The 27259-nt window shown below is 37.4% G+C and overlaps 1 protein-coding gene across 1 annotated transcript in view; it reads right to left on the bottom strand.

Annotated features, from left to right (window-relative positions):
- The window catches only part of Boll (boule homolog, RNA binding protein), a 119671-nt gene extending 96304 nt beyond the window's left edge, over positions 1-23367 (bottom strand). The window contains exons 1-5 of the mRNA XM_052193483.1: positions 23347-23367; positions 20787-20930; positions 18397-18488; positions 5561-5615; positions 3594-3669 (exon numbers count right to left, since the gene is read on the bottom strand). Coding sequence (XP_052049443.1) covers positions 3594-3669; positions 5561-5615; positions 18397-18488; positions 20787-20930; positions 23347-23367 — 388 coding nt within the window. The remainder of the gene's footprint in view (positions 1-3593; positions 3670-5560; positions 5616-18396; positions 18489-20786; positions 20931-23346) is intronic.
- Positions 23368-27259: the final 3892 nt, after the last annotated feature.

The raw sequence follows: 27259 nt of genomic DNA, 5'->3' as shown, positions 1-27259 counted from the left end.
GATTAAAATGATTTTATAATCACAAATCCTTTATTTTATCTTATTTTTATTGGGTATTTTATTTATTTACATTTCAAACATTATCCCCTTTCACGGTTTCCCCTCTGCAAACTCCCTATCCCATGCTCCCTTACCCTGCTTCTATGAGGGTGCGTCCCCCCTCAGACCTCCCCACTTCTGCCTCATACACCAGCATTCCTTTACACTGGGACATAAGCCTTCACAGGACCAAGGGCCTCCCCTCCCACTGATGCCAGATAAGGCCCTTCAGCTCCCATCCTTCCTCTAACTCCTCCATTGGGGTCCCTATGCTCAGTCCCATGGTTGGCTGTGAACATCCCCATCTGTATTGGTCAGGATCTAGCATAGCCTCTCGGGCGATTACAAATCCTTTAGATCAGCAATTCTAAATTTCTTTAGCCATTTTAAGTGATTTTTTTTTTTTTACATTGAATGTATGTTCAAGGTGAAATAGCTGGGTCTTTATTGCTGTTCTATTTACAACAGCAAGGCAAAGGGATCAGCCTAGATGTCCATCAGCAGATGAATGGAAGTGAAATGAGGGTACAAATACACAGAAGAACTTTATTAGCTATAAAGAGATTATGGAAAATTCAGGAAAATATATGAAATATGGAAAATGCTGTACTACACTAGATAAACCAGACTCAGAAAGACAATGGTTGTCCTCTCTCTTATACTTATTCCAGCTTTAAATGTTTAGATATGTGGATGTGTGTACATGTGCATGTGGGACATATAAACAAAAAGGGGTCTGTGAGAAGGGAAAAAGAGGTGCTGATAATTGAGGAACAGGAATATATTATATGAAAACAGCTAAGATGCTACTGGGGGGGTAGAAAATGAGAGAGATGGCAGAGAAATGTGGGAGAAATAAGATGGTTCAGAGGAGAATCAGTAAACATTGTATTTGAAAATGTTATCACATAGAGGTTTAATATCTAAAATATGTAAAGAACTAAAAAACTGGATAACAAGAAAACATTCAATTAAAAATGGGGTTCAGAACTAAATGGAATTCTCAAAAGATAAAAAATGACTGAAAAATACTTAAATGTACAACATCCTCAGTAATCAGGGAAATGCAAGTCAAAATTACTTTGGGATTTCATTTTATACCTATTCTGATAGGTATAAGTAATTGTATATAATAAGTAATTGTATATGTAGTAATAAGTAATGGCTAAGATAAATAATTGATAGCTCATGCTGTGAGGATGTAGAGTAAGGGCAACAGTCATCCATTGCTAGTGGGAATGCAAAGTTATATAGAAATCAGAATGGTTGTTTCTCAAGAAGTTGGGCATAGATCTATCTTATGATTCCACTATAGTACTGTTTGGTGAATACTCAAAGGACACTAAATCTTACTGCAGAGACACCAGCTCATCCATGCTCATTGCTGCTATATTCATAATAACCAGAAATTGGAAAGAGCCTAGTTTTCTACCAACAAACAAATCGATAAAGAAAATTTGGTTACAAGTACACAATGGATTATTATACATGTTAAGAAAACATGCCATTTGAAGAAAAAAATCATGACATTTGCAGAAAAAAATCATTCTGAGTATGGTAACCCAGACCCCCAAAGACAAACATAGTATGTATTCTCTTGTATGTGGAGGTTAGCTTTTAAGACTTTAAAAAGGTATGTTACAACCTGTATAATCATGCTTAGGTTTAGAGTAAGGTATGGGGAATGGGGGGTGGTTGGAAGATCCTCTTAGGAAGATAGACTATAGTTATGGAGAGAGACTGAAATGGAAAGATTAAACACAGATGGGGTAGGGAAGAGTGGGGTAAGGAAGAGAATATGGAGGGGAACAAGTAACACTAAGGGCCATTAGAGGGGTCATATGTAAACCTACTACTATAGAAGCTTCTTAAAGTACCTTTATATAAGAAATCTAAATGGAGTTACCAAATAATAGGGGGAGATGATGTCCCAACTAGAGATCTCTAGCCATCAAATAAAATCTCCAGGAGCTCCTCGGAGTCCCTCGAACAACCCAAGCTATTGCCAAGGTTATTGGTTGCTCTTGAAAAATGGATGGTAAGGTCCTACTTCTGAATAGAACATTAAATCTTACTGCAGAGACACCAGCTCATCCATGCTCATTGCTGCTATATTCATAATAACCATTCTATTTTATTGAACATAGAAAAATTGAGCTGGTGCCTAACCAGAACCTTTACCAGTGTTGACTGGTGTTTGTAGTACTGGAAGGTATTCTATGCTAACCCAGCTAGAAATCATGCCATCTACAACAGTTAACTGTCTGCATGATACACTGGTATAATAGTGGCACAAATGCTGTGAGAGTAACCAACCACTGTCTGACAATATTTAAGGGCTACTCCACGAGATGGAACCTATGCCTGATATTGCTGAGGTAATGGCTAAATAGGCCGTAGACCTAGGGAAAAACCAAATGCTACTATTCTGGTAATTTAACATAGCATTAAAATGACTCCCAAGGACATTCTCCTGTACTCCTAGATCCAGTTCCTTGCTCAGTCATCTTCGGAAGTGTTCATTCCTCCTTCAGGAGATGGGAAATAATTCAGAGACCCACGGCTGTGTAATGAACAGAGACTGACAGACTTTGGAATAGTTTTGGACCATCTTAAATGGTATCTTTATCAACTCCCGCCTCTGCTGACATCAGGTCAAGGAACTATGTGGTAGAGGAAGTAGAAAGACTCAAAGAGACGGTGGGATGGCCTGACACTGAGAAAACAGTGTTAGACACAAGACCAACCTACATATGAATTCACAGACATTAGCAGCATACACAAGACCTGCACAGGTTCAAGTAAGATGAGGTCCCCATGCTAAGGGGAGGAAGTAGACATGAGCTTCCATCCCTAACCAGAAGCTATTTGCAATTGATAACTGCTTACAAAGGGAAAATTTATTTTCTCCAGTGGAGTTTCACTGAGTAGGCCTCATGCCTAGAAGAAGACAGCCAATGTACAATGAACTCAATGGCATTTTGTAGATGGTTTTTGGTCTCATATTAATTTGTTGGGGCATTAAGAAATATTGTATTTTGTTTATATATTATGGTTTCTGACTCTACTTTTTGAGTTTTATTCCTGTGTGTCTGGTGCTTTTTCGCTTTTTTTTTTTTTTAAAATTGTTTTAAAATTGTTTTTATTTGCCTGTTATAGAGAGGGGGGGGAAGGAGGGAGAGAGAGAAGATATGGAGTTGGATGGGTAGGAAGGATCCTGGGAGAGGTTAAAAAGTGTTCAGATATATTGTATGAATTTTCAACAAAAAAGAATGTATGCTATCATGATACACAGTACTTTGTATGCTAATTAAAAGATTTTTCTTGTAAAATGTTGTTTACAGAATATCCTTAATATTGTTCAGGTATATTTTCCCCATACCCTCAAACTAATGTATTTTAATTTTTGGTAAGAATATTTATATGAGCACCAACTTTGCTAAAATAAATTTATTACACAAAAGAGGATATTTTAATAAAATGTCTACAGGGGTCTAAGATTTCACAAAGGACTATGCAAAATATTAAAAAATCCATTAGTTCTCAATACATACGAGGAATCCCTACTTGTTGTTTTCTTATTGCTGGACCAATGTTGAGTTTCTTATCCTTATAATTAAGTTTTTCAGCCTAAAACAAAGGAAAAAAATCCATCATTTTGACACAATGATTTGTAAAAATCAGTGACAAAAGCCACTACGAAATTAGCAGACATTGTATGACTTTTTTCTACTTTTAAAAATATGTTTCATGGATTGCAGGATGGCTTCAAACCTGCTATGTTATCTGAGGACTGTGAACTTCTGATCATTTTCCTTCTATCTCTCAACTGCTGTGATTGTAGGCATGTGCCACATTGCCTCTTTATGTGGTATTGGGAATTAATATGTTTCAAATTGAGCTACAACCCCAGTCTAAAAAGGATGGCTCCTGGGTTTAAATAATCTATCTTTATCTTGGTTCTACAGCTATGAATCCAGATGATGTAGTATTCATCATTACTGCTGATTTTGTATTTGCAACTTATATATTTTCTAAAATTTATTTTCTTTTTCTGAACCACTATTTGTAGTTATTTGAAGGTTATTAGTAGACATGTACAAAAAATGTGAGTAGTCTAACACTGAAGTACCCAGGTAAGATCAAAGTGATGATTTTATTCTTGTTCCAACTATGGTATTTTAATCAACTGTCCCTTTAGATATTCTTTTTACATTATATGCTTTAAAAAATGGCTTCCAGGTGTTGAAGCACTATCTAGTCTTCCTAAGTACAAGAAGGCTGAATTTTATGGAGAAAACATGTTGATATGCTTATAATTCATGTATGGATATAGTGCTACTGGCTATGAATCTAATGTTAATGATTCAACAATTATTAAATATAGTGTCTATTATGGCTTGGATATGAAGTTTTCACCCTCCTTCCAATAAAGCAACTGACAGATCCAACCATAGGTGATCAGATGATAAATGATCTGACTTAACAGATTACTTATGAATTAATAATCTGATAGCATTATTGGGAAATGATGGAAATTTTAAAGGTAAAGCTTAGTTGGAGGAAATAAGTCATAGGACATATGTTCTTAAGAACTACAGTTTATCACTGATCTCTTCCTTAGCTTTTCTCTGCTTCCTGACTACTCACTAATTAGGAATGTTCTGCCTTGCCCAAGAAGCACAGCAACAGAATCAGCCAGCTATGAGCTGAAACCTGTGAAATCATGAGCTAAAATAATCTTAACACTTTTAAATAGTCTCTCTCAGGTCTTTGTGATAATACAAATTATTGCTAACACAATATATTTAAATATAAGCACATAAAACCAGGTTATATGTTGATTTACTGGTAGAAATAATATTGTGACTAGAGGACTTTTGGTATCTTCTTCAACTAGGAACACCAGAAGTTCGACATTCACTAATTCAGTATGTATGGTGACTTTACAGAATATAAAACTACTATGGATAAGAATTGACTATATATGATCTTAATAATATATAATTAATCTAGTTTCTTCTAAAAAGGTTAAATGTTATACTTGCTATAAATTAAAAGCTATCAAAATAAACTATAGGCTATATCCATTCTATTAACCAAAGTTCTTGGGTTATGAAAAGTGTTTCAAAGGAAGGAAATAATCTCAGGTAATCTTATTCTAGTAGTCTACATTTGTACTGTTTCTAAGGAATTAAAAAAACTATGCATCACAGAGATATATTCTTAAATTACTAGTTCAAACAAATAAAGCACAACGCACTATATCTTAACAACCATCCTCATGTAATGACTTGAATGACTTCAGACTGTTTCCTAGAGGTCAAATGGCAATCTTAAAATATATATACACACACATGCACACACACATATATACATATGTGTATATATGTATTCACAAATACATGTATATAAATGGATCACTGCACTATACTTGTACTATGCCATTATATTACCATAAAAGATTAGTTTCAAAGAAATACATTCCAAACCACAAATTAAATACACTGAAAGAACTTACCTCTTGTAAGATCTTTTGTGCATCTTCTTGAGTTTCAAAAGTGATGAAACCATACCTAAATAAATGCATTAATTATTACCATTTTCTTAATATATCAAATTAAATTTTATTTTGCAGTTCTGGGGATTGATCCTAAGGCATGCAAGTTTTTTTAAACCACTAAACTATATGCCTAAACCTGTATTAATATTTTTATTTCTAAAATATTGGTCATTGTGGAAATAAGTCTTTCTGTATGCTGTACCAACATGGGAACCAGAGATTTATACTGTCATCCTTGCTTTTCAAAGTGAAGGGGACTGAAGGAATAACGAACTCAGGAACCTTCAAGCAGTTTTAGCACTAAGATGCAAGCACATGAGAGATTTATGTTCTGGTCCAAAGATTGGGATATGGCAGATTTCAGACCACAACAATCATCTTTGATTTCTTTCTTTTTTTCCTCTTCCTTCTCCAGGTTGTGGATGAAAACCAAGACCTTGTGAACACAAGGCAAGTGCTTACCACTGAATACATCTTTAGCCCTTTAATTTCCTTAAAAAACAAAACAAATAACTTATAAAAACACAAATTTTGCCTTAGCATAATCAAAGTAGAAAAATGTCAACAATATTTCAATATAAAATTTCTAATACATATATAGATCTTTACATATCTACCAATTAATAATTATTGTTACAATGATTTATTGTTACAATAAACTAATACTATGACCACTAGTAAATTTTCCAAGCAACAGCAATAAAAATACAAACTAGATTAAAAAAATTTCTTGTATTTAATTTTGACATGCAAATAGCCTCAGCAATCAGGAAGAATAGGAAAAAGAATTGAATTCTCGCTCAGACTGATACATAGCAAGACTGTTTTCAAAGGTTAAAAAAAAAAGACACATGTATGATGTACATTATGCCCAAAAGCTAAATTCTAGGAAAAAGAAATAAAACACAGCCACCAAGTATGAGCACTATTTAGACAGTAAACTCCTGTTAATAATGCTAAATATCATAATTATCATTTTACAACTCACAATTACCATACCGCAGTACTCCTTCTTGTTTAATGTTTACTTTAGTGCTGCAGAAGAAAGATCCTCATGCATCCTCAGCAAGTGCTCTAGTACCTGGTTATATCATTAACACTAAAGTAACTTTTTTTTTTAAAGAAAGAAATTTCTCTTCCCTGTTTGTCCAAATACTATTTTTTTAACTGAATCTTTTTTCCAGTGTATGATTTTTAGGATCTTTGTTGAGAATCACATGGCTATGTGGGCTTATTTCTGGATCTTCTATTCCTTTGATCTTTGTGTCTGTTTTTGTGCTTATACCAGAGTCTTATTTTTATCTATAACGTCTAGGGCTCATACATGAAAGAAAGCATATGAAATCTGCATAAGACTGTCTTAATTTGCTTAACATATTTTCAGTTGCATTCATTTTCTGACAAATAACATGGCTTCATTCTTCTTTGTGGCTATATACATAAATCACATTTTTTTTATCCACTCACAGTATGTAAGAATTGCCTTCTTTCTGCATCATTGCCAGGATTTGTTTTATCAGTGACTGTCATTCTGTCATTAATATAGAATCTCAATGAAGTTTTTATTTGTATTTTTTGATGACACAAGGTTAAATATTTTCCTATATATTTGTCTTCCCGTTTCATTAGCTCATTTACATACTGGATTGCTTTGCTTTGGCTGTTTAAATTTTTTGTATATTCTAGATAACAGTCTCATCTTATATATAGTTAGCAAAGATCTTCTCTTATTCTCCAAGCTATCTCTTCGCTTGTTTCCTTTGCTGTGTAGAAGCTTTTGAATTTAATGAAATACCACTTGTTAATTGTTGGTTTTATTTCCTGAGTGACTATAGTCTTCTTTTAGAAAGTGCCTGTCTTGAAATGTTTCTTCTGGTTTTAGTTTCAGGTCTTATATTACTAGGATGTTTTACCGTTTGGGGTTATATTTTTATTTTAATTTATGCACATGAAGCTTTGAATGTGGGTGTGAGATCCTTTGTAACTAGAGTTACAGATGGTTGTGTTGTAGGAACTGCTCCAGGAGAGCAGCAAGTGCTCTAACTGAGCCATCTCTCTCCAGCAGTATTCTCATTATCTCCTATAAACAAGTTTAGTCTTAGTTTCTTTGTTGTTTCTGTTTCTTTTACACACTGACTTAATTTTTAAAATATCTTTGTTGTATTAATCATTTCTTTCACTTTTCCAATTTAGTGGAATGTATGCCTTAAAAATGTCCTAAAATGGCTTAAATTTTCTTAAATTTATTATTTGTTGCAATCTCTTCCGTTTTAAATCTAATTTTGTCAGTTTGGGTCTTCTCTTTTTTTGTTAGTCTGGCTAAGAGTTTTTGAATCTTGTTTTTTTCCAAAACACCATTGGTTCTTTTCCCCCATGTCCATATTATTAATTTTTGTCTTAATACTGATTCTTTGTGTGTGTGTGTGTGTGTGTGTGTATATATATATATATATATATGTTCGTTCTTATTCTTTCCCATAGCTATAAGGTATATTACTATTTAACCGAAGTCTGATTCTAAATGCTCATATTTTCAGCTATGAATTTCCCTCGTTATGATTTCATTCTATTTCATAGGTTTGTATGTTATTTCACATTTTTAATTCTCAAAATTTATAAATTTCCTTAATTTTTGATGATCCAATCATCATGTTATAAAATGTCTCCATGTTCTAAACTGTTTATTTATAATTTTATTCCACTGTGCTCAGAATACAAAAAAATCAGTTTTCCTTTATTTGATGAGCTTTGCTTTGCATCCTATTACATGCTCTATTTTCTGTTAGAATGATTTATTAGTGTGACTAAATTATTGAAATGACCCATTATTATTGTGTTAGGGTTAATCTTTGTCTTTGTATACTGGCAATTCTTGTTTTATGAAATTAAGTGCATTAGTGTTTGGTGCATATATGTTTAGAATATTTTCTCTTGATGAATTCTTTCCTTAATATGAACATTGTTTTAATCTCGCCTCATTTTGTTTTGAATTCTTCAGATACAGAATAGCAACTCTGTTTGCTTTCTACCTCCACTTGCTTGGTTACATATGTCTTAGATGATATGGTGTATCTTGTAGGCAACAAATTATTCTGTTTTTTTTTTAATCCAATCTACTTTTCTGTGTCTTTTGATTGTAGAATTTAGTCCATTTATTTTCAAAGTTACTATTAAAAGGTGTATCAATTCCTGTTGCTTGTCAAATTTCTAATGTTTGACCTTCTTTTTATTCCTTAACATTCTTCTAGCATGGTTTAATCTTTCCTGTAGTATCATGGATGTGCTTAGTTTTTTGCTTCCTTCTGAAATATTAAGTATCTTCAAACTTTTCAGTGTTTGAAATACACCGTTTCATATTCTCCTGGCTTTAAAGGCTTTGTAGAGAAAAATCAATGCTGAGTGGTACATCTTTGACATGGTGTTTCCTCTTGTCACTTTCAATATTTTTTTTCATTCACTAAGTCTAGTGTTTTAATTATAACATATGAAGAACTTTTCTGTTTCTGTTCATTTTTGATTTTCATGTGCCTCTTGAATATAGAAAGTATTGTCACCTTGACACAATCTAAACTCAGTTTAGAGATAAGCCTCTAGACATATCTATGAGGAATCAGCTTGGATATGATAGTCTCTGGTCAGACCTGTGGATGACTATTTTTATTAGATTAATTAAGATAGAAAGATCTCCCCAATGTCAAAGGATGCTCATTGCTTTCTTCGTGACTGCATGCTGTGGCCTCCTGCTTTAAGTTCCTGCCATCTTGACTTCCTTACTATGATGGACTCTAATCTTGAACTATGAGCCAAAACAAACTTTTTTTCTCTTGTCAGGGTATTTTATAAATTATAGGAAAAGAAACTAAGATATGTGGTTATCTGTTTCTCTAGATTTGTGAAGTTTTCTGCTTTGATTCTATTAAAAATATTTTTATGCCCTTAAGAGTTTTTCTATCTGGATCATTTGTAAATTTTTACATTTAGTAACATACAGCTCATATGTTCTATTCATATTTTTATCTTTGTTGATATAAGAATTCTAATTCATCTGTCTTGTGTTTCTTTGATTGGTAAAGCTTCCTTCTGAGTTTTTTATTTGACTTACTGAGTTTTTCATGGTTTCCATCTTTTTCTTTTTTGGTAAATTTCTTTCTCATATTCTTTATTGACTTTCTTACTTTTTTAAATTTTAGTCAGTAGTTTATATTCTCTTTGCTAAGAATTTATTTTATGTTGTTTTGTTTTAGTAAACATTCTTATTGCTCCTTGTATTGAATTTTACCTAATTTGGAGCCATTTATGATGCGTGTGGTACTGTGTGTTTTTCATGTTTCTTAATGACTCCATTAAGACTTATGCATCTATGGTTATTTTGGTGGAGATTTTATCAGCTATATTCCTTAATTATTTGTAATATTTAAATGGGGCTAGATTTGGTAGAATTGAGTTATATAGTTCAGGAGTTAAATCCTCAGTCTGTGTGCTCACGGCACTTGATACCTCTTTACTACTCCTGGAATATAGTATTAACTGCAGAAGCCATCCTAAATACTGGGTAGGTCTACAAAACAAACGTCATAGTAGCTAGTTAAATATGGCTTCAAAATGAAATAGTTGAGGATCAATAAGCTAGGATGATACAACTAGGATATTAATTACTAAGATTAAGAGTAGAGTGGCTGTAGACTGGGTAAGGATAGGTATCAAAATTAGATTGAGGAAAAAAATTGAGGTAGGAAAAGTATCTGGGAAGGGAAAGTTGGGGGATTTTCAGAGTTTAAAGATTGGAAGGTTAGAGTGATTAAGTAAAAATGGAATGGACATGGGGAAGAGAGAAAAAGAAAAAAGCTTTAGGAATGAGAAGGAAATTGTATGGGCTGAATGTAAGAACTGTACTCCAACGTACAAAAGGGTACAATGGATACAGCAGCATACAGAACAATCATACAACCTAACCAAGCAGAGTACAAACTAAAGCAAACCCATTACAGAACATTTTTTGCAAGAGTGAAAACTAAGAAATGAAACAAAACAAAATAATCCCAGGAACAAGAAAAACATGAAAGTACAATAAATCACATTGGACACATCTTATTTTTGAAAGGATGAGTTTTGAATTGTTTCACTCATTGTGATGTTTCATGTACTATCTTGTGTTAATGGGAGAGGTATAACTACCAATCTCAGTTTACCCTATTAAATCAGATTTGGGGACATAAAATCATGGCCTTAGATGTGGCTGTTAGAATCCACTCTTTATTCTCAGATATGGCTGTCTACTAGCCACAGAAGATTGGACCATTACATTCTTCATTGTTTTGAGTTTCCTGCGGTCTGAACTCAGTGAATGCAGCTCTTCCTTATTGCCCCAGAGCACTTTCCCATTCAAGAGCTGGGGCAGATTCTTGTCAGGCTCCCTGACTTCTAATTGTTCCTTACTGGGCTATTCCATTTCTAGCCATGTTTCAGCTGTCCTATTACTTTTGTAGTTGCTAATGTTCTTCTAACCTTATTCTCCCAGGGATGAAATCTTTTATTATCCCACTTATCATTCATTGTATCTCAGAGATGCACCTTCTAATTTAAAATCTCATCTGTGTATTTCTTTTTTTTCTTCCCCCTTTCTTTTCTGTGGTACCAGGTATGAACCCAGACCCAGCCTTTTGTTTTGTTTTGTTGGAGAGGGCAGTAACCCAGGCTGGTCTGCAATTTGCAAGCCTTCTGCCTCAGTCTTCAAGATACTAGGTTGCATCTGACTTCCCATGCTCTTCTTTTCTTCTCTTCCTTTCCCTCCCCTCCTCTCCCCTTCCCTTTTCTTTTTCTTTTTTTTAATTTTTTTATTCGATATATTTTTTTATTTACATTTCAAATGATTTCCCCTTTTCTGGTCCCCCACTCCCCAAAAGTCACATAAGCCCCCTTCCCTCCCCCTGTTCTCCCACCCACCCCTTCCCACTTCCCTGTTCTGGTTTTTCCTTATACTGCTACACTGAGTCTTTCCAGAACCAGGGGCCACTCCTCTATTCTTTTTGGACATCATTTAATATGTGGATTATGTCTTGGGTATTCAAAGTTTCTAGGCTAATATCCACTTATCAGTGAGTGCATACCATGATTGATCTTTTGAGACTGTGTTACCTCACTTAGTATGATGTTCTCCAGCTCCATCCATTTGCCTAAGAATTTCATGAATTCATTGTTTCTAATGGCTGAATAGTACTCCATTGTGTATATATACCACATTTTTTGCATCCATTCTTCTGTTGAGGGATACCTGGGTTCTGTCCAGCTTTAACCTCTCCTTGGTTACCAAGCATTCAAATATATGAGCCTATGGGGAAACCTGTCTTTCAAACCACCATATTCCATTCCTTGGTCCCCATAGGCTCATTTACATATTATAAGGCAAAATGTATTTAGTCCAACTTCAAAAATCCCCCTAGCTTATCACAGTCTCAAAACCATTTAAAAATCCAAAGTTGCCTGAACTGAACACCAATAGCTTATGCTCTAAGATCAAGACAATTGACAAATGGGAGCTCATAAAATCCCAAAGTTTCCATAAGGCAAAGGACACTGTCAATAGGACAAAATAGCAACCAACAAATTGGGAAAAGATCTTTACCAACCCTACATCCGACAGAGGGCTAATATCCAAGATATATAAAGAACTCAAGAAGTTAGACTACAGAGAACCAAATAACCCTATTAAAAATGGGGTACAGAGTTAAACAAAGGATTTTCAACTGAGGAATATCAAACAGCTGAGAAGCACCTAAAGAAATGTTCAACATCCTTAGTCATCAGGTAAATACAAATCAAAACAACCCTGAGATTTCACCTCACACCAGTCAGAATGGCTAAGATCAAAAACTCAGGAGAAAACAGGTGCTGGTGTGGATGTGGAGAAAGATGAACACTCCTCCACTGCTGGTGGGGTTGCAAGCTGGTACAACCACTTTGGAAAGTCAGTCTGGCAGTTCCTCAGAAAACTGGGCATGATACTACTGGAGGACCCTGTTATACCTCTCCTGGGCATATATCCAGAGGATTCCCCAGCATGTAATAAGGACACATGCTCCACTATGTTCATAGCAGCCCTATATATAATAGCCAGAAGCTAGAAAGAACCCAGATGTCCCTCAACAGAGGAATGGATACAGAAAATGTGGTATATTTGCACAATGGAATACTACTCAGCTATTAAAAACAATGAATTCATGAAATTCTTAGGCAAATGGTTGGAACTGGAAAATATCATCCTAAGTAAGGTAACCCAGACTCAAAAGAACACACATGGTATGTACTCACTGATAAGTGGATATTAGCCCAGAAGCTCTGAATATCCAAGACACAATGCATAGATCAAATGCTGCCCAAGAAGAAGGAAGAACAAAGTATAGAGACTCTGGCCCTTCTTAGAAAGGGGAACAAAATACCCACAGAAGTAGATACAGAGACAAAGTGTGGAGCAGAGACTGAGAGAAAGACCATCCAGAGACTACCCTACCCAGGAATGCTTCCTAAATACAGTTACAAACCCCAGACACTATTGTGGATGTCAACAAGTGGTGGCTGACCAGAGCAGGATATAGCTGTCACATGGGAGGCTCTGCTAGTACATGACAAATACAGAGGGGGTCACTCTCAGTCAGCCATTGCACTGAGCACAGGGTCCCCAGTGGGGGAGCTAGAGAAAGGACCCAAGGAGCTGAAGGGTTTTTCAGCACCATAGGAGGACAACATTATGAGAAACCCAGTACTCCCAGTAACAAAAACATCAACCAGATAGTACACATGGTGTTACCCATTGCCCCAGATGCATAGGCAGCAGAAGATGGCCTTGTTGGACATCAAAGGGAGGAGAGGCACCTAGTCCTGGAAAGGCTTGATGCAGCAGTGTAGGGGAATACCGGGACAGGGAAGTAGGAGGGGGGTTTATTGGGATACGTGTGAGGAGAGATGGTTTATGGGACTTGGAGGGGGACCAGGAAAGGGGAAATAATTTGAAATGTAAACAAAGTATATATCTAATAAAAAACAGGAAAAAAGTCTCTTTTGATATTCAAGGTAATCTCTTAGCTGTAATCCTCTATAAAATAAAAATCAAAAAGCCTAACACATACTTCCAACATTCAATGGCACCAAATATACATTATCATTCTAAAGGGGGAAGAGGGGGCACAGTAAGGAAATACTGGACCAAAGGAAGACTGAAAAGCAGCAGGGCAAACTCCAAATTCTGCATGTCCATGTCTGATGTCAAAGCACACTTCAGATCTTCAAGTCCTTTCAACTTTGTTGACTACAACACACTTCTCTCATGGGCTGGTTCCACAGTACATCTACAGGATTCCTCAGCAGGTATCTCATGTTCCTAGCATCTCCAATGAAATCCAGGATTCACCATCACAGCTTCATGCAGGCCCTATCTGGTCCTACATATACATCCCTGATACATGCTTGGCTTCAGCAGCTTTTTGCAGCCACAGCTGAAGATTTTGTAACCTTTTTCTTGTATTTTTAACTCTAAAGCCAGAACCACATAGCTGAAGCTTGCCATACTTTGCTGCTTGCTGAGGCTAAACTTGGCCCTCTTGTTCAAGTACATTTATACCAGCATTTTGTTGTCCATAGTTTCCTTTACTGCTTAAGTTTCTCTTTATTTCCTTTTTACAAGTTGGCAGCTTAACTGGGTGGGATCTGTCCTAAGGTCACTACTTCCTTTATTCAACTTATCTGTCTAAAAATTAAAAGAAAAAACTTTTCTTAAACTATTTTTATCTCTTTGAGCACTGGTCTTAGTTATATTACATTTCCTGGCACTTCCTTTTCCCTCAAACTGTATATTTTGTATTTTTTCTTGCTTAGCTTGCTCCTTTTCCTTACAGATTATATGCATAAGAGTGACTGCTAATAACAGTACAACAGAGTCAATACTAGGCTCTCTTGAAGCCTCCTTTGTTAACATCAGTAATCCAAAACTCTTTAATTTCAACTCAGGCAAATTTTGGGATAAAGGCAGAAAACAACCACTTTCTTTGCTAAAATATCACAAGAATGGTCTCTAGGCAACCTACAAATATTCTTTTCCTCTGAAATCTCTTGAGCCAGGAGTTAAAAATCTGCAATGCTCTTAGCATCATTATCTCTCTTCCACATTCCTCCTAGTATGGCCCATTAAGCCCTGCTTAAAGCATTTAAAGTACTTTCCTAATCCAAGATCCCAAAGTCATTACAATTCTTGATTTGAAAAGTAATCATTTCCATTAGAATGGTATTTCTTATTTAGTCCTGAACTAGATTCTGAACTACAGATCACAGATATTCTCTGGGGTCAACAGTTTTCAAATAAACTCTCTTATTGTTGAAAACAAAAATATAGAGCGTCAGGAAGCTAGAAGGCTCTGTCAGTGTTGGTATGTGGGAACATCCTACCGAAGGGCCTGGGATCCATTTAAAAACTAAAGCTGCCATTTGCACCAGGGATCCAGGAGACTCCAAAGCCTTCTGTGTATAGCCCACCAGGAGGGAGTGAGCTCCCAGCAGCACTTTTACTTTAAAGCACAGAGGTGAGATCTCCACCTTCTCTCCGGAGGGGACCCAGCTAGGAGCACACAGGGCCTAAGATCAGTGGAGCAGCTGCGATGGAAGTCTTCCTGCCTGCTGCCATTTGCACCAGGGAGTCAGGAAATTCCACAGTCTTCTGTGCATAGCCCACCAGGAGAGAGAGATCTCCCAGCAGTGCTTTCACTTTTGAGCTCAGAGGAGTAAGCACACAGGCTTACAGGCCCACAGGAGGAATAAACTCCAGCCAGAAACAACAATACCAACTAGCACCAGATGGTGAAAGGCAAGCACAAGAACCCTACCAACAGAAACCAAGGTCACATGGCAACATCAGAGCCCAGTGCTCCCACCACAGCAAGTCCCGGATATCCGAACCCCCCGGAAAAGCAAGAGTTGGATTTAAAATTGTATCTCATGATGCTGATAGAGGGCTTCAAGAAAGACTTAAATAATTCCCTTAAAGAAATACAGGAGAACATCAGTCAACAGGTAAAAGCCCTTAAAGAGGAAACACAAAAATCCCTTAAAGAAATACAGGAGATCATGGGTCAACAGGTAGAAGCCCTTAAAGAGGTAACATAAAAATCCCTTAAAGAATTACAGGAAAACACAAACAATCAAGTGAAGGAACTGAACAAACCATCCAGGATTTAAAAGTGGAAGTAGAAACAATAAAGAAATCACAAAGTGAGGCATCTCTGGGGATAGAATACCTTGGAAAGAATTCAGGAGTCATAGATGCAAGCATCAACAACAGAATACAAGAGACAGAAAAAAGAACTGGACCAGAACAGAAAGTCCTCCCGGCACATAATAATCAAAACACCAAATTCACTAAACAAAGAATATTAAAAGCAGTAAGGGAAAAAGGGCAAGTAACTTATAAAGGCAGACCTATCAGAATCATACCAGACTTCTCACCAGAGACGATGAAAGCTAGAAGATCCTGGGCAGACCTCATACAGACCCTAAGAGAACACAAATGCCAGCCAAGGCTAATATACCCAGCAAAACACTCAATAATCATAGATGGAAAAACCAAGATATTCCATGATAAATCCAAATTCACACAATATCTGTCCACAAATCCAGCCCTACAAGGGATAATTGATGGAAAATGCCAACACAAGAAGGGAAACTACACCCTAAAAAAGCAAGAAAGTAATCTTCCAACAAACCCGAAAGAAGATACCCACACAAACATATAAATAACAACAAAAATAACAGGAAACAACAATCACTTCCCTAATATCTCCTAACAACAATGGACTCGACTCCCCAATAAAAAGACTTAGACTAACGAAATATTTCTCATGTAAATCTTCAATTTTATCAGAAAATGTTTGTAATTCCCCTTTTAATTTAGTAATTTCTTTTATGTCTACCATTTTATCTGCATTATTTTTCATGATAATCATCAATTTTAATATATCTTTCTATATACTTTCTCTATTTTATCAGAAATGTTTTCAATGTAAATCTTTGATTTTATCACAAATGTTTCTAATTCCACCTTCAATTAATTTAGAGTTTTATATCTACCATTTTTATGTAAAATTTTCCATGAAATAGTCAATTTTAACATGTTTGTCTATTTATTTCTTGAATTTTACCAGAAATAATTTCCATGTAAATCTTCAATGTTTTCTGAAAATGCTTATAATTCCACCCTTGGTCAACTTAGAATTATCTTTATGCCTATCATTTTATCTATATAACTTCCATGATAATCTTTAATTTCAACATGTTTTTCTATATATTTCTACAATTTTCTTTTCTTTTTTTTTTTTAAACATTTATTTATTATATGTAAGTACACTGTAGCTGTCTTCAGACACACCAGAAGAGGGCATCAGATCTCTTTAAGGATGGTTGTGAGCCACCATGTGGGTGCTGGGATTTGAACTCATAACCTTTGGAAGAGCAGTCGGTGCTCTTACCCACTGAGCCATCTCTCCAGCCCAAATTTATTTTATGTATGTGAGCACACTACCGCTGTCTTCAGACACACCAGAAGAGGGCGTCAGATCCCATTACAGATGGTTGTGAGCCATTATGTGGTTGCTGGGAATTGAACTCGGGACCTCTGGAAGAGCAAGTCAGTGCTCTTAACCCCTGAGCCATCTCTCCAGCCTATTTCTACAATTTTATCAGAAATATTTTCCATGTAAATCTTCAAGTTTATCAGAAAATGTTTATAATTCTACTTTTAATCAACTTAGGAATAGTTTTATGCCTACCATTATTATATCTATATAAAATTTTCCATGATAATCTTCAATTCTAACATGTTTTTCTACATTTTTCTATTTTATCAGAAATATTTTCCATGTAAATCTTCAATTCTATCATAAAATGTTTCTATCCCATATTTCGATTAATTTAGCAATCTTTTACATGTCTGTACATCTACATAATTACTCCTTAATTTTCCATGAAAATTGTCAATTTTAACGTGTTTATCTGAAATATTTTTCATGTAAATTTTTAATTTTATCATAAAGTGTTTTTGCTTCCTTTTACTTCCCTTTTCAATAAATCAAAATAAGATTAAAAAAAAAAGACCATGTCCTTTCATAGCTTTACAGAACCATCACTATCATCTATCTGGTTTCTGTATCTATCTGAGCGCTCCATTAGTCTGTTACCAGTAATACAATCATACAATTGCTTTGGGTCTGTAGGACGCCTTTTTAAAAAATACAAATAAAAAACCTTAATTTTTATACAAAGCAAAAAAAAAAAAAAAAAAAAAAAAAAACCAAAAAGAAAAAAGAAAACAAAAATATAATTCCAAAAAGTATTTGCTTCTTCAATTAATATATATTTGCTACCCAACATTTTTGTTATATCCTGAATGGCCCCTGGGTCCATACAGAGGTAAGGTTTTAGACTAATATTAGAGTCCCTCTTTACCCCACCACCATACACACACACACACACACACACACACACACACACATGCACGCACGCACGCACACACACGCACACGCACATATGCACATAAAAACACACACATGAGGTGGGGAGGGAGAGAGATGGGGAAGGAGAGAGGGATAACAAAGAGAGACAGACAGAGAGATGGGGAGGGGAGAGGGAGAATGTCTGAGAAAATTAAGGCATAAAATTCTCTACTAAAAAAATGAAGACAAAGTATATTAGCATATAAAACCTAAACCAACAAAATACAACTCACTATTCTATATATTATGTGCAATGATACTAACCCCTTGGACACTCCAGCCCTGTCATTAACAATCTTCACTTCTTTCACAGACCCATATTGGGAGAAGAATTTTCTTAAATCATTTTCATTTGTCTAATGACATAAAAAGAAAGCATTAATCAATTTTTAAACCAATAAAAGGTAAAACAACTCTGATGCTTATTATGGAGACATAAAAAAATAGAAAACAAGTCGAAAGTACCTATCATCATTAAAAATGTAGGTTAAAAATCACTGTTACTAAAATCTATGCACTTTGATTATGTAGTAGAATGATTATATATGTATTACATATGTAGTAGAAATGATTATATATACGTCAAAACACTTTAAACTGAATTATTCCAAAACTACAAAGAATGCTAACTAGGTAAAGGAGTCTTTCAGTGATGTTAAGAATGCTAAGTTGGATTACATATATTAAAACCTATTAGGCTATATACTATTGACTCTAGTATTTGGGAAGGACAGCAGTTATAGCAGTGAACATAGGTCACAGTGGCCTAATCCAGTCACTTTATACTAACATATCAACACAATCTTTAGGACGACTGAGGTCTTAGGAAAAGAATATTATTTTCCAAATACTTGATTTTGCCATAACAAGTTACAAACTGACTTGTTACTTCAAATTACAAGATATTTTATTTGTACTAAAGATACATTTTAGCTAACTGCAGATATTATGATATAATAAAATTGGAATAACATACAATGTTCAACATGTTTACTATAGCTGAAATAGATAAGACAATAACATCTATTCCAAGAATATTTACAGTAAATCCTTTACAATTTTATTTTTTGGGTTCAGTTGCAACTGTTTGTTTCTAAGTGTAATTTTAAGGCTATATAAAAGAGAACCAAGAGATATCTTAGAGCACAGTCACTCATTTTGAGTTCAGTTGTTACCATACTAACTTAAATACACTATTTGTTATTTTGGATGGTAACCTTAAGCCTGCTAAGTTGCATAATGACCAATACTACACCTGAGAATAAGTGTATTACTTTTATTCTAATAAATATAAAATGAAACCAGTGATAGAATAAGAACTGCTATTAGATATTTAAAGTTAATCCAAACTATTCTTTGGAAGAAGAATTACTAATTCAGGCTTGTAGAGTAAGAAGAATGTCAAGATAATTGGACTTAAAGAGAGATAGTTTCTAGGCTTCTAAGAACAAGAGGTTTAAAAAGTCTCACACTGTTTGCTACTATAGGGAATTATTTCTTCACTGGCTATTATTTTTGTTTTGAAAAAGATATGTCTCATAGGAAAGACTTCTGTTACCTTAATGCTATGGTACAGAAAAGCATGGCATATAAAATCCATATTGTGTTTTTAGTGTGATGTGCTTTAGTGACTTACATGAAAATGTTTGTATTTTTTGAATATTTACTTAAAAAGTTCACTAAGATGTTTAATATAAATGAATTCTAAGCAGGAATAGTCATATTTGCCATAGGTATAGAAAATTTTTCAAAAGTATTTATGAATCATATTTATAGCAAAACAATTACACATTTCAGAATCATTATTTTGGCAAATATACTAAGCATAACATTTTTCTTAAGTAAAAAACAAGTAATTTTACTTAAATTGTGGTAAGAGTATATGGAAATAAGATTTGTATCAAAAATCACATATAATGGCACATTTTATTATAAAAGGTATCTCTCCCTATAATTTCTAATATGTAAGCTTAGAAATGCCTTTATACATCAATTTGAAAGGCATGTGTGTGTGTGTGTGTGTGTGTGTGTGTGTGTACGTGTGTGCATGTGTGATGATGGAACTTATGGCTTCTATAAGTTAAGCAAACCTCTATCACATATATCCTTAGCTCATGTAAAAGTATTTGATTAAAAACATTCCTGTATACCTTCCTGTACTTCTACTACTACCTCTTACATAGGAATACTGTGAATCATTTTAATTAGGCACTTTTTTTTTTTTTACAGATTCTCTATTTGGACCACAAGGCCTTTTAAATTATCAGATAATAAATCCTATCAAAGAAAGCTATTTGTAAAAAATTGAAGTCTAGGACCTTAATTAGGCATACAAGAATATGGGACAGAGTTGGGTTGGGACAGAGTTTTTACAAGACTAAAATCTTTAGATTAAGTTTTCACTTAAAAATAGAAATATTTATCAAGGTGATTGGAGCATCATATAGGAAAGTAAAATTGAAGTATGAAGCGTTATTTGTATTTAAACCCAGACAATGTGAAACCCATTTTGTATATTAACCATTTGGATATTAACCAATATGCAAATGTAATTTTATAGTTGTATAAGGAAATATTTGGTGAAAAATGAAATATTCTATTGCAAAGAGAAGCAGAACACTCTTCTTCCCCATCTTGTACCCACAGACAGATACCTTAAAGTCAATTCCTCCTACAAAGATGCGGTTAGGGATCACAGTTCCATATCTTGGGCCGCTTGTTGGGTTATTCAAAGGCACAGGTGACACAGGATTAGGGGATGGAGATAATGAATCTGTTTGCGTTTGATTTGTTGTTTGCTATAAAATAAAGTCATTTTACGCTTTTAGTATTGGGTATAAGTTTTAATACAGGATCATCAAAGCAGTCATTTAGGCAACATGTCACATATGCCACGACTTTATTCCAAAATTATGAAGACTGTAATTTAAAATTAGAGCTCTTAGCTTTTGTGAGAAATCAAAATCAATCAAAGTACTTCACTTTACAGAAATTTTTACTATCAAATGTACTACTCAAATATACTTAGTTATGAGATAGGCTATTTGTGAAAAAAGAACACTAAATTCATAAAGAAGTCAAAGAGGAGAAAAGAAGACCCAGATGTCTGGAAATGCTTTGTCTCAGCCATTTTGTCCAGCTATTAAGTTGGCCTGGCCCTCAGGTAGGCAGTGGTGTTCTCTTGTTAACAGAACATCAACATTAGACAAAGTCACTGTAATTATAATGGGTCAAGATAAAAAAGCATGCTTTAATCATGCCTGAATATTGATAAAAACAAAAGCACTGTCCAAACCATGAGAACTATGAAACATTGTTGTATCCTGGATAATCTGTTCTCCTTTATCAATCTTACTTTCCAAGTAATAATTAACATACACAGTCACAGAAACAGCCCCATTTCCTTACAATATGCATTCCAGGTAAAGCCCTTCTACTTGACTTCCTAAAAGTCTCAAGCCCGTATTGTATAAATCATGTTCTTAACACCTGAGAGGCCCCATGGTGTACTTCCTAGTACCAATGATTTCACAGACAACTCAATTACAGCCAAGGCTACTTAGAGAAACCGTCTTGAAAAACAAAACAAAATTAGTATATATCTATTATGTTTATATTTCTAATTGGAAGGCTTATCAATAGTAATACCTATTTCTAGTATAGAATTTGTTAATAAATAAAAGTCATCACAAAATTCTCTAAAAACAAAGGGGTTCAATGGAAGTACTAGTTTGTCTTCAAGTTCAAGTAAGACTCCATTTTTCCTGTGAGAGGTGGATGAAATCAGTACCACGTCAAGAGACCTCAGACACTGAGAAAAAGAAAAAAAAATGTTCTAAATTAACCAATTCATTTCAGCCCCCGCTTTTAAGGCTCCCGTTGTGGACGTCACGGCTTCCTTTTTTATTTCCCATTTTCTAAGATACTACATATTCACCTGCCACCGTGCTGTAAGATTGATGAGGACAGGAAGCTTGCCTATATATATATTTTTAAAACTCACTGCGACATGCAAACAGAAACATCACATAGCAAGTGTTCTGTGTCTATCTGTTGAATGTATGAACGAGTAAGATCACTGTTTAAGGAGAGACCTGCTTGGCATTTGCTCAACATTTGGGTAAGCACCGAAGTATCCATAAAGTTCTAGAACACATTTTATGGTTAGCGGCCACAAGGCTCAGACAGAGGTAACAAACATCACGTTCTTTAGAGAACAGAGGTGAATTTGAGGAGAGGAAACCTCCCGCCGTCAACCATTTGAAAGCACGGATCCTCTGCTTCCCTGTAAGGCTTGACCTCTACGGAGTTTATTAAGATGCTCTTCCTAGGTAACATGGCCCCGGTGCCTCCTCTCTGGGACTCAACCTCGACCTCGAGATGGATCATCTTTGCAAAGACAAAGGAAGAGGTGGGCTAACCGTCGCAGTCACCGCCTCGGCGCTCCTTCCCCTCTGAGGCCAGCAGGCTGAGGCGATGGGGCAAATGGCCGAATTGACAACTTCCTCGGGTTCTCTCGGGTCATCGTGGACTGGGACGCTGACACGAGGGTCCCCCCCCTCCCCACCAAAGTGCGGGAGGGAAAAGAAGGCCAGCCAGCGAGAAATTTTGTCAGGCAAACCCGCCAGCAGCGGTGGCGGGAACCCTCAACGGCACCTACCACGCGCTGCCCACCTCGTGCACAGCGGGCCGCCGGCCTTGCGTTGGCGCATGCTGATTGGCTGTCGGCCGGGCACGGGGCGGGGCGCGACACGTTACCAGGCTGCGCTGGGGCCCGTAGGCCCCAGGCCGGGCCGAGGCCTGACAGGGCGGCGCGCGTAGCTCAGGCCTTCCCCGGGGCCGGGCGTCGACGACGACGGCCGCGCAACACGTGGTCGCGGGAAGCGAGAATGTGTCCCGAAAGGGCGGGCGAGCGAGCGAGCGTCGAGGCAGCTCGGGCGGGAAAACGTCAGGGCTGCCGCTCGCTAGGCACGGAGGGCCGATGGCCGTTTCCCCGAGCTGCCCACCCGCCCACAGAGGGCCGGCCGCCCCTCCCCCGCCCCCACCGCCCTTCTCACACACCCCGATGGGCCGCTCTCCTCAGAGGGACCCCCGCTGCCCTCCCGCAGCGCGTTCCTTCCCAACCAAACAGCAAGGCTTTGGGCTCCAAAGCCCACCCTTCCAGCCCTTCAGTCAGAAGCCGGGCCGCGTAGGGTCCAGTCCTCGAGCACTCACCGCCCGGGACTCAGTCTCCATCTTTCTTCTCCACTCTTCTTCTTCGGAACGGAGCGGCTGGTGGTGCGGGAAGCTCAAGTTGGAAGGCGCGTTCGCAGGAAGCGAGCCGGCGCGTCTCCCGTCGGGGACTCGCTCCCCCTGGCGGCGGCGGCGGCGGCTGCAGCGGCGCAGTCTCGGAGCCGGGGCGAGCGGGCCGTGGGGGCGGGGGAGGTGGGCTGCGCGGCGGCGGCGGCGGTGGCGCTGTGCGCAAGTCCCGGGGGAGCCGGGCGGCGGCACAGACGGACGGCGCGCACTGCGACAGCTGGCGGCGGCCAGACGGACGGACGCGCGGCGGAACCGAAGAGCGGCGAGCTGCCCCTGCCCCGGAGAGCGGACCTCTGGGTCTACTACCCTGCGTGGTCTCTGAGCACTTCCGAAGGCTGGTTCGAAGACAGGAAGACAGTTTCCACGTGCAAACTCTGCCCCCGCTCCGGGCGCCACAGGCAGAAGCAGCGGATGCCCGTGGTCTCAGCACCTGTCGCTGTCGCTGTTGCTGTCACTCATCCCTGCCAGGGAGGGCGGGGCAGCGCAGTTGAGGCCACTGGGAGGCTAGCTGTCCTGTGCTCCTGAGAGCAGAAGGGAGCTTGGCCAAAGCTTATAATCTCAGCACTTGGGAGGCAGTGGCAGGAGGATTTCTGAGTTCAGGGTCAGCTTGGTCTATATAGTGAGTTCAAGGATCGTTTAAGGCTACACAGTGAGACTTCGTCTCACTCCCCGCCTCCCATAAAAACATAAAATAAAAATAGGAGAGAGCCTAAGGGAAGGGAACCGGCTTCCTTAGACTTGGCTCCATAGCTTTGGGATTTCTGTTCAAAGACTCCTTTGCAAGGTCCGTTTCTAAAAGGTGCTGGAGAGCCTACCTTCTCTCTTAAGTAGTATGTAATTTCTGTTAGATAAATTCATGTAATGAGGACTGTCATTGGTGACTATCCAACAGGGGCACATTTAGTTTCAGGTGCAGTGCTTTATGGTCATTTCTAATATAAACAGGTGGATAAGTACTTGAGCCAAAGTCTAAAGCTGTAGTTTTAACCGTAGCATTCTGTAACCCGGTGTCTTCATCTTAAAGGACTGGCTATGGTTTTAAGCCGCCAGCATCAGCAACCGTTAAAAGTTACATCTGTGATAACTTGTCCTCAAAGTAAACAGCAACAATATTAATGTTAACATGTCCAAAAGTTAGTTATCAAAAATAAATATCTAAAAGTTTAGTTATTCACAAAAATAAGATGGGAAACAATTTTTGTTAATTTTAGAAGCAGCATCTTAGCAGTTGTCATACATTTCTGCATGCCATTTAAACTCATTTTCTCAAGTTTTAGTTTCTGTGGAAAAGGAATACCCAGATGTGTATTCAGACTTAAACACATATTCTAGAATTGACTTTTGGGCATTCTCTCCAGTTGTAACTAAGGATTTGAGTATAATACTCATCTCTCTTCTGCCAAAGTCGTTTTCTTTCCTACTGAAAACAGTTGCTTTTGAAGGGTGCCTCTTCTAAAAAGGACACTTGTCACAGGAAATACTTAGTCTGACATAATGAACAAACTTCAGGGAACTGACTGTGTCCCAGGCCTGCGTCTGTCAGGGAAGATAGCTGCAGTCCTTGTTCAGCTCCTCTATTACTTTTTATCCAAAGGGAACTTAAAAAGTACTTGGCTGAATCACACAAGATTCTAAGATCCAACTTAGTAGACAGAGTTCTTCTGCTCACGGTGGGGTGTGCTGCCAGAAGGCACGTGCAGACACGAGTCCTCACCACAAAAATACTGAACCTCACTTGGTGTCTCCTCTCGGACTGATCATTCAGTTCCCAAATAAAAGATACAAACCCTTTATATTTATGATAAGCCTTGAGTACTAGAGCTGGGCAGATGTCTACCCACTATGCTATTAGTATCTATTTCCCTATCACATACCCCAAGTTATAACTTGCCACATTTCATCTGGACAGCTGAACTCCAAATGGCCAGCCTTTGTGGCCATGTTTTCATGACTCACCTACCTCAAGTTGTCTTTGCTATCTTCTTCCTCCTCATGGTCCTGCTCCAACCCCAAGCCTGAGAACTGAAACCCCACCTACCTCTCTTCTTCTTTCTATAGGCTGTTGGCATCTTTATTCAACCAGTAATTTTAAATCAAGGAGCAAGGTCACATAGCACCTCTTGTTCCTGAGGCAAGCATGGCCAGTATTTAGCATTACAGTACATGGCAACAGACCAAGCCTCAACAAGTCCTCAAGACATCGGAATGTAGAAGAGGCCAGGGATGCTGGTGTATGTCTTTATTCCCAGCTGCCTGTGAGGCTGAGGCAGGAGGAACACTTGACTTGAGCCCACAGTTTGAGACCAGTCTGGGCAATGTAAGACATCATCAAAATTAGAAGAGAACAGACCAGCGTACAAATGATAATTATATCTAAATATGCTTAAAATAAGATACAAGCAAAAGATGTGTGAACTGTGATCCAAACACTGTGGGAATGTTAATATACATTGTGGGCATACAGGGCTGGGATTGGTCATGATTAAGGATTGATATACATTGTGGGCATACAGGGCTGGGATTTGTCATAATTAAGGCTGGAAATTCTGTCTTGGCAGGAAATGGGACAGAAGGTTCTCAGATATTACTATGTACCCAATGCTGGGCTAAATACATTCCTTTATTTTTTTTTCAGAGTTTCACAGTGTTGCTCAGCTGACTTAGAACTATATATCGAACACTGGCCTGTAACTCATGGTCATTCTGCTTCAGCCCTTGATTACTGCAATCAATTACAGGGCTATGCCCACCATACCTCAGTTTTCTATTAAAATCACATTTAAAAATTTAAAAGTAATCACATTTATTGTGAGTACATGTGTGCACCTGTATACAGAGGACAACTACGGGGAGTTGTTTCTTCTGTTCCACTGTGTAGGCCCCCAGGATCAATCTTAGGTTGTCTGGCTTGGTGGCAAGTGCCATTACCCTTTGAACCACCTTGCCAGCCACTGCTTTGTCTCTGTCTTACTGTCTCTTTCCAATTGAATTTGAGTCTTAGCGAGGTAATGTGACTCTTGTCACATTGTTAGTAAGGGTTGGATGAAGTTTTCAAGACTTAATTCTATTTGGCCCTTTTACACAATACTCTCAGTTATTCATACCTTACAAATCAGTTATGAATTAACTCTGGGGACCTTTGCAAATTAGTAAAAAATACCTGGACTAAGATGTTATCTAATCAGCGCTAAAACTTATAAAGATTTTTGAGTAGGATTTGGATCTTGATTGTCAAAAGCTCATGTATTGCAGCTTGGTCCCCAGCTGGTGGCAGTACAGGATGTGAAGAAAAATTTTGGCAGAGGGTCCTCATTGAGGGAAGTCAGATAATTAAGGATTAATAATAGTCAAATAATAATCCATAAGTGAATCTTGGCAGCCTGCCCACTCTTCTCATTGCTTTCTTGATACTGTGAGGTGAAGAAATTTCTTCTAAGCATGTTCTTCATTGTATGTTTTGACTGATAGGCTCAAAATGATGGGACCAAGTGACTATCAACTGAAATATCTGAAACTGAGTCAAAATAAGTCTATCACTGTATTTTAGATATTCTGTCACAGCAAGGAAAGGCTAACACATTCTCAAATCAGAACAGATTCTGAGAGTTAGTGGCAGGAAACAGGTTGTTGAATTAGAAGAAAATAGCTAATGTGAAAAGGGCACTTGTATCTCAACAAAAGAGAAAGGAGGTTTAGATATCTGTTTAGATAGATGGCTTTTACAAAGGTAGCATGGAGTAGTACAGTATACAGGGACTGCAAGCAGGGCTCCATTGGTAAAGAACTTGCCTTTCTAACACGGAGACTGTAGCATGGACCCCCCAGAACT

The sequence above is a fragment of the Apodemus sylvaticus genome, chromosome 9, assembly GCF_947179515.1.
Source record: "Apodemus sylvaticus chromosome 9, mApoSyl1.1, whole genome shotgun sequence".
NCBI classification, from domain to species: domain Eukaryota; kingdom Metazoa; phylum Chordata; class Mammalia; order Rodentia; family Muridae; genus Apodemus; species Apodemus sylvaticus.
The sequence above is the reverse complement of the archived record's forward strand: the minus strand, read 5'-3'. Positions and strand labels throughout refer to the sequence as shown.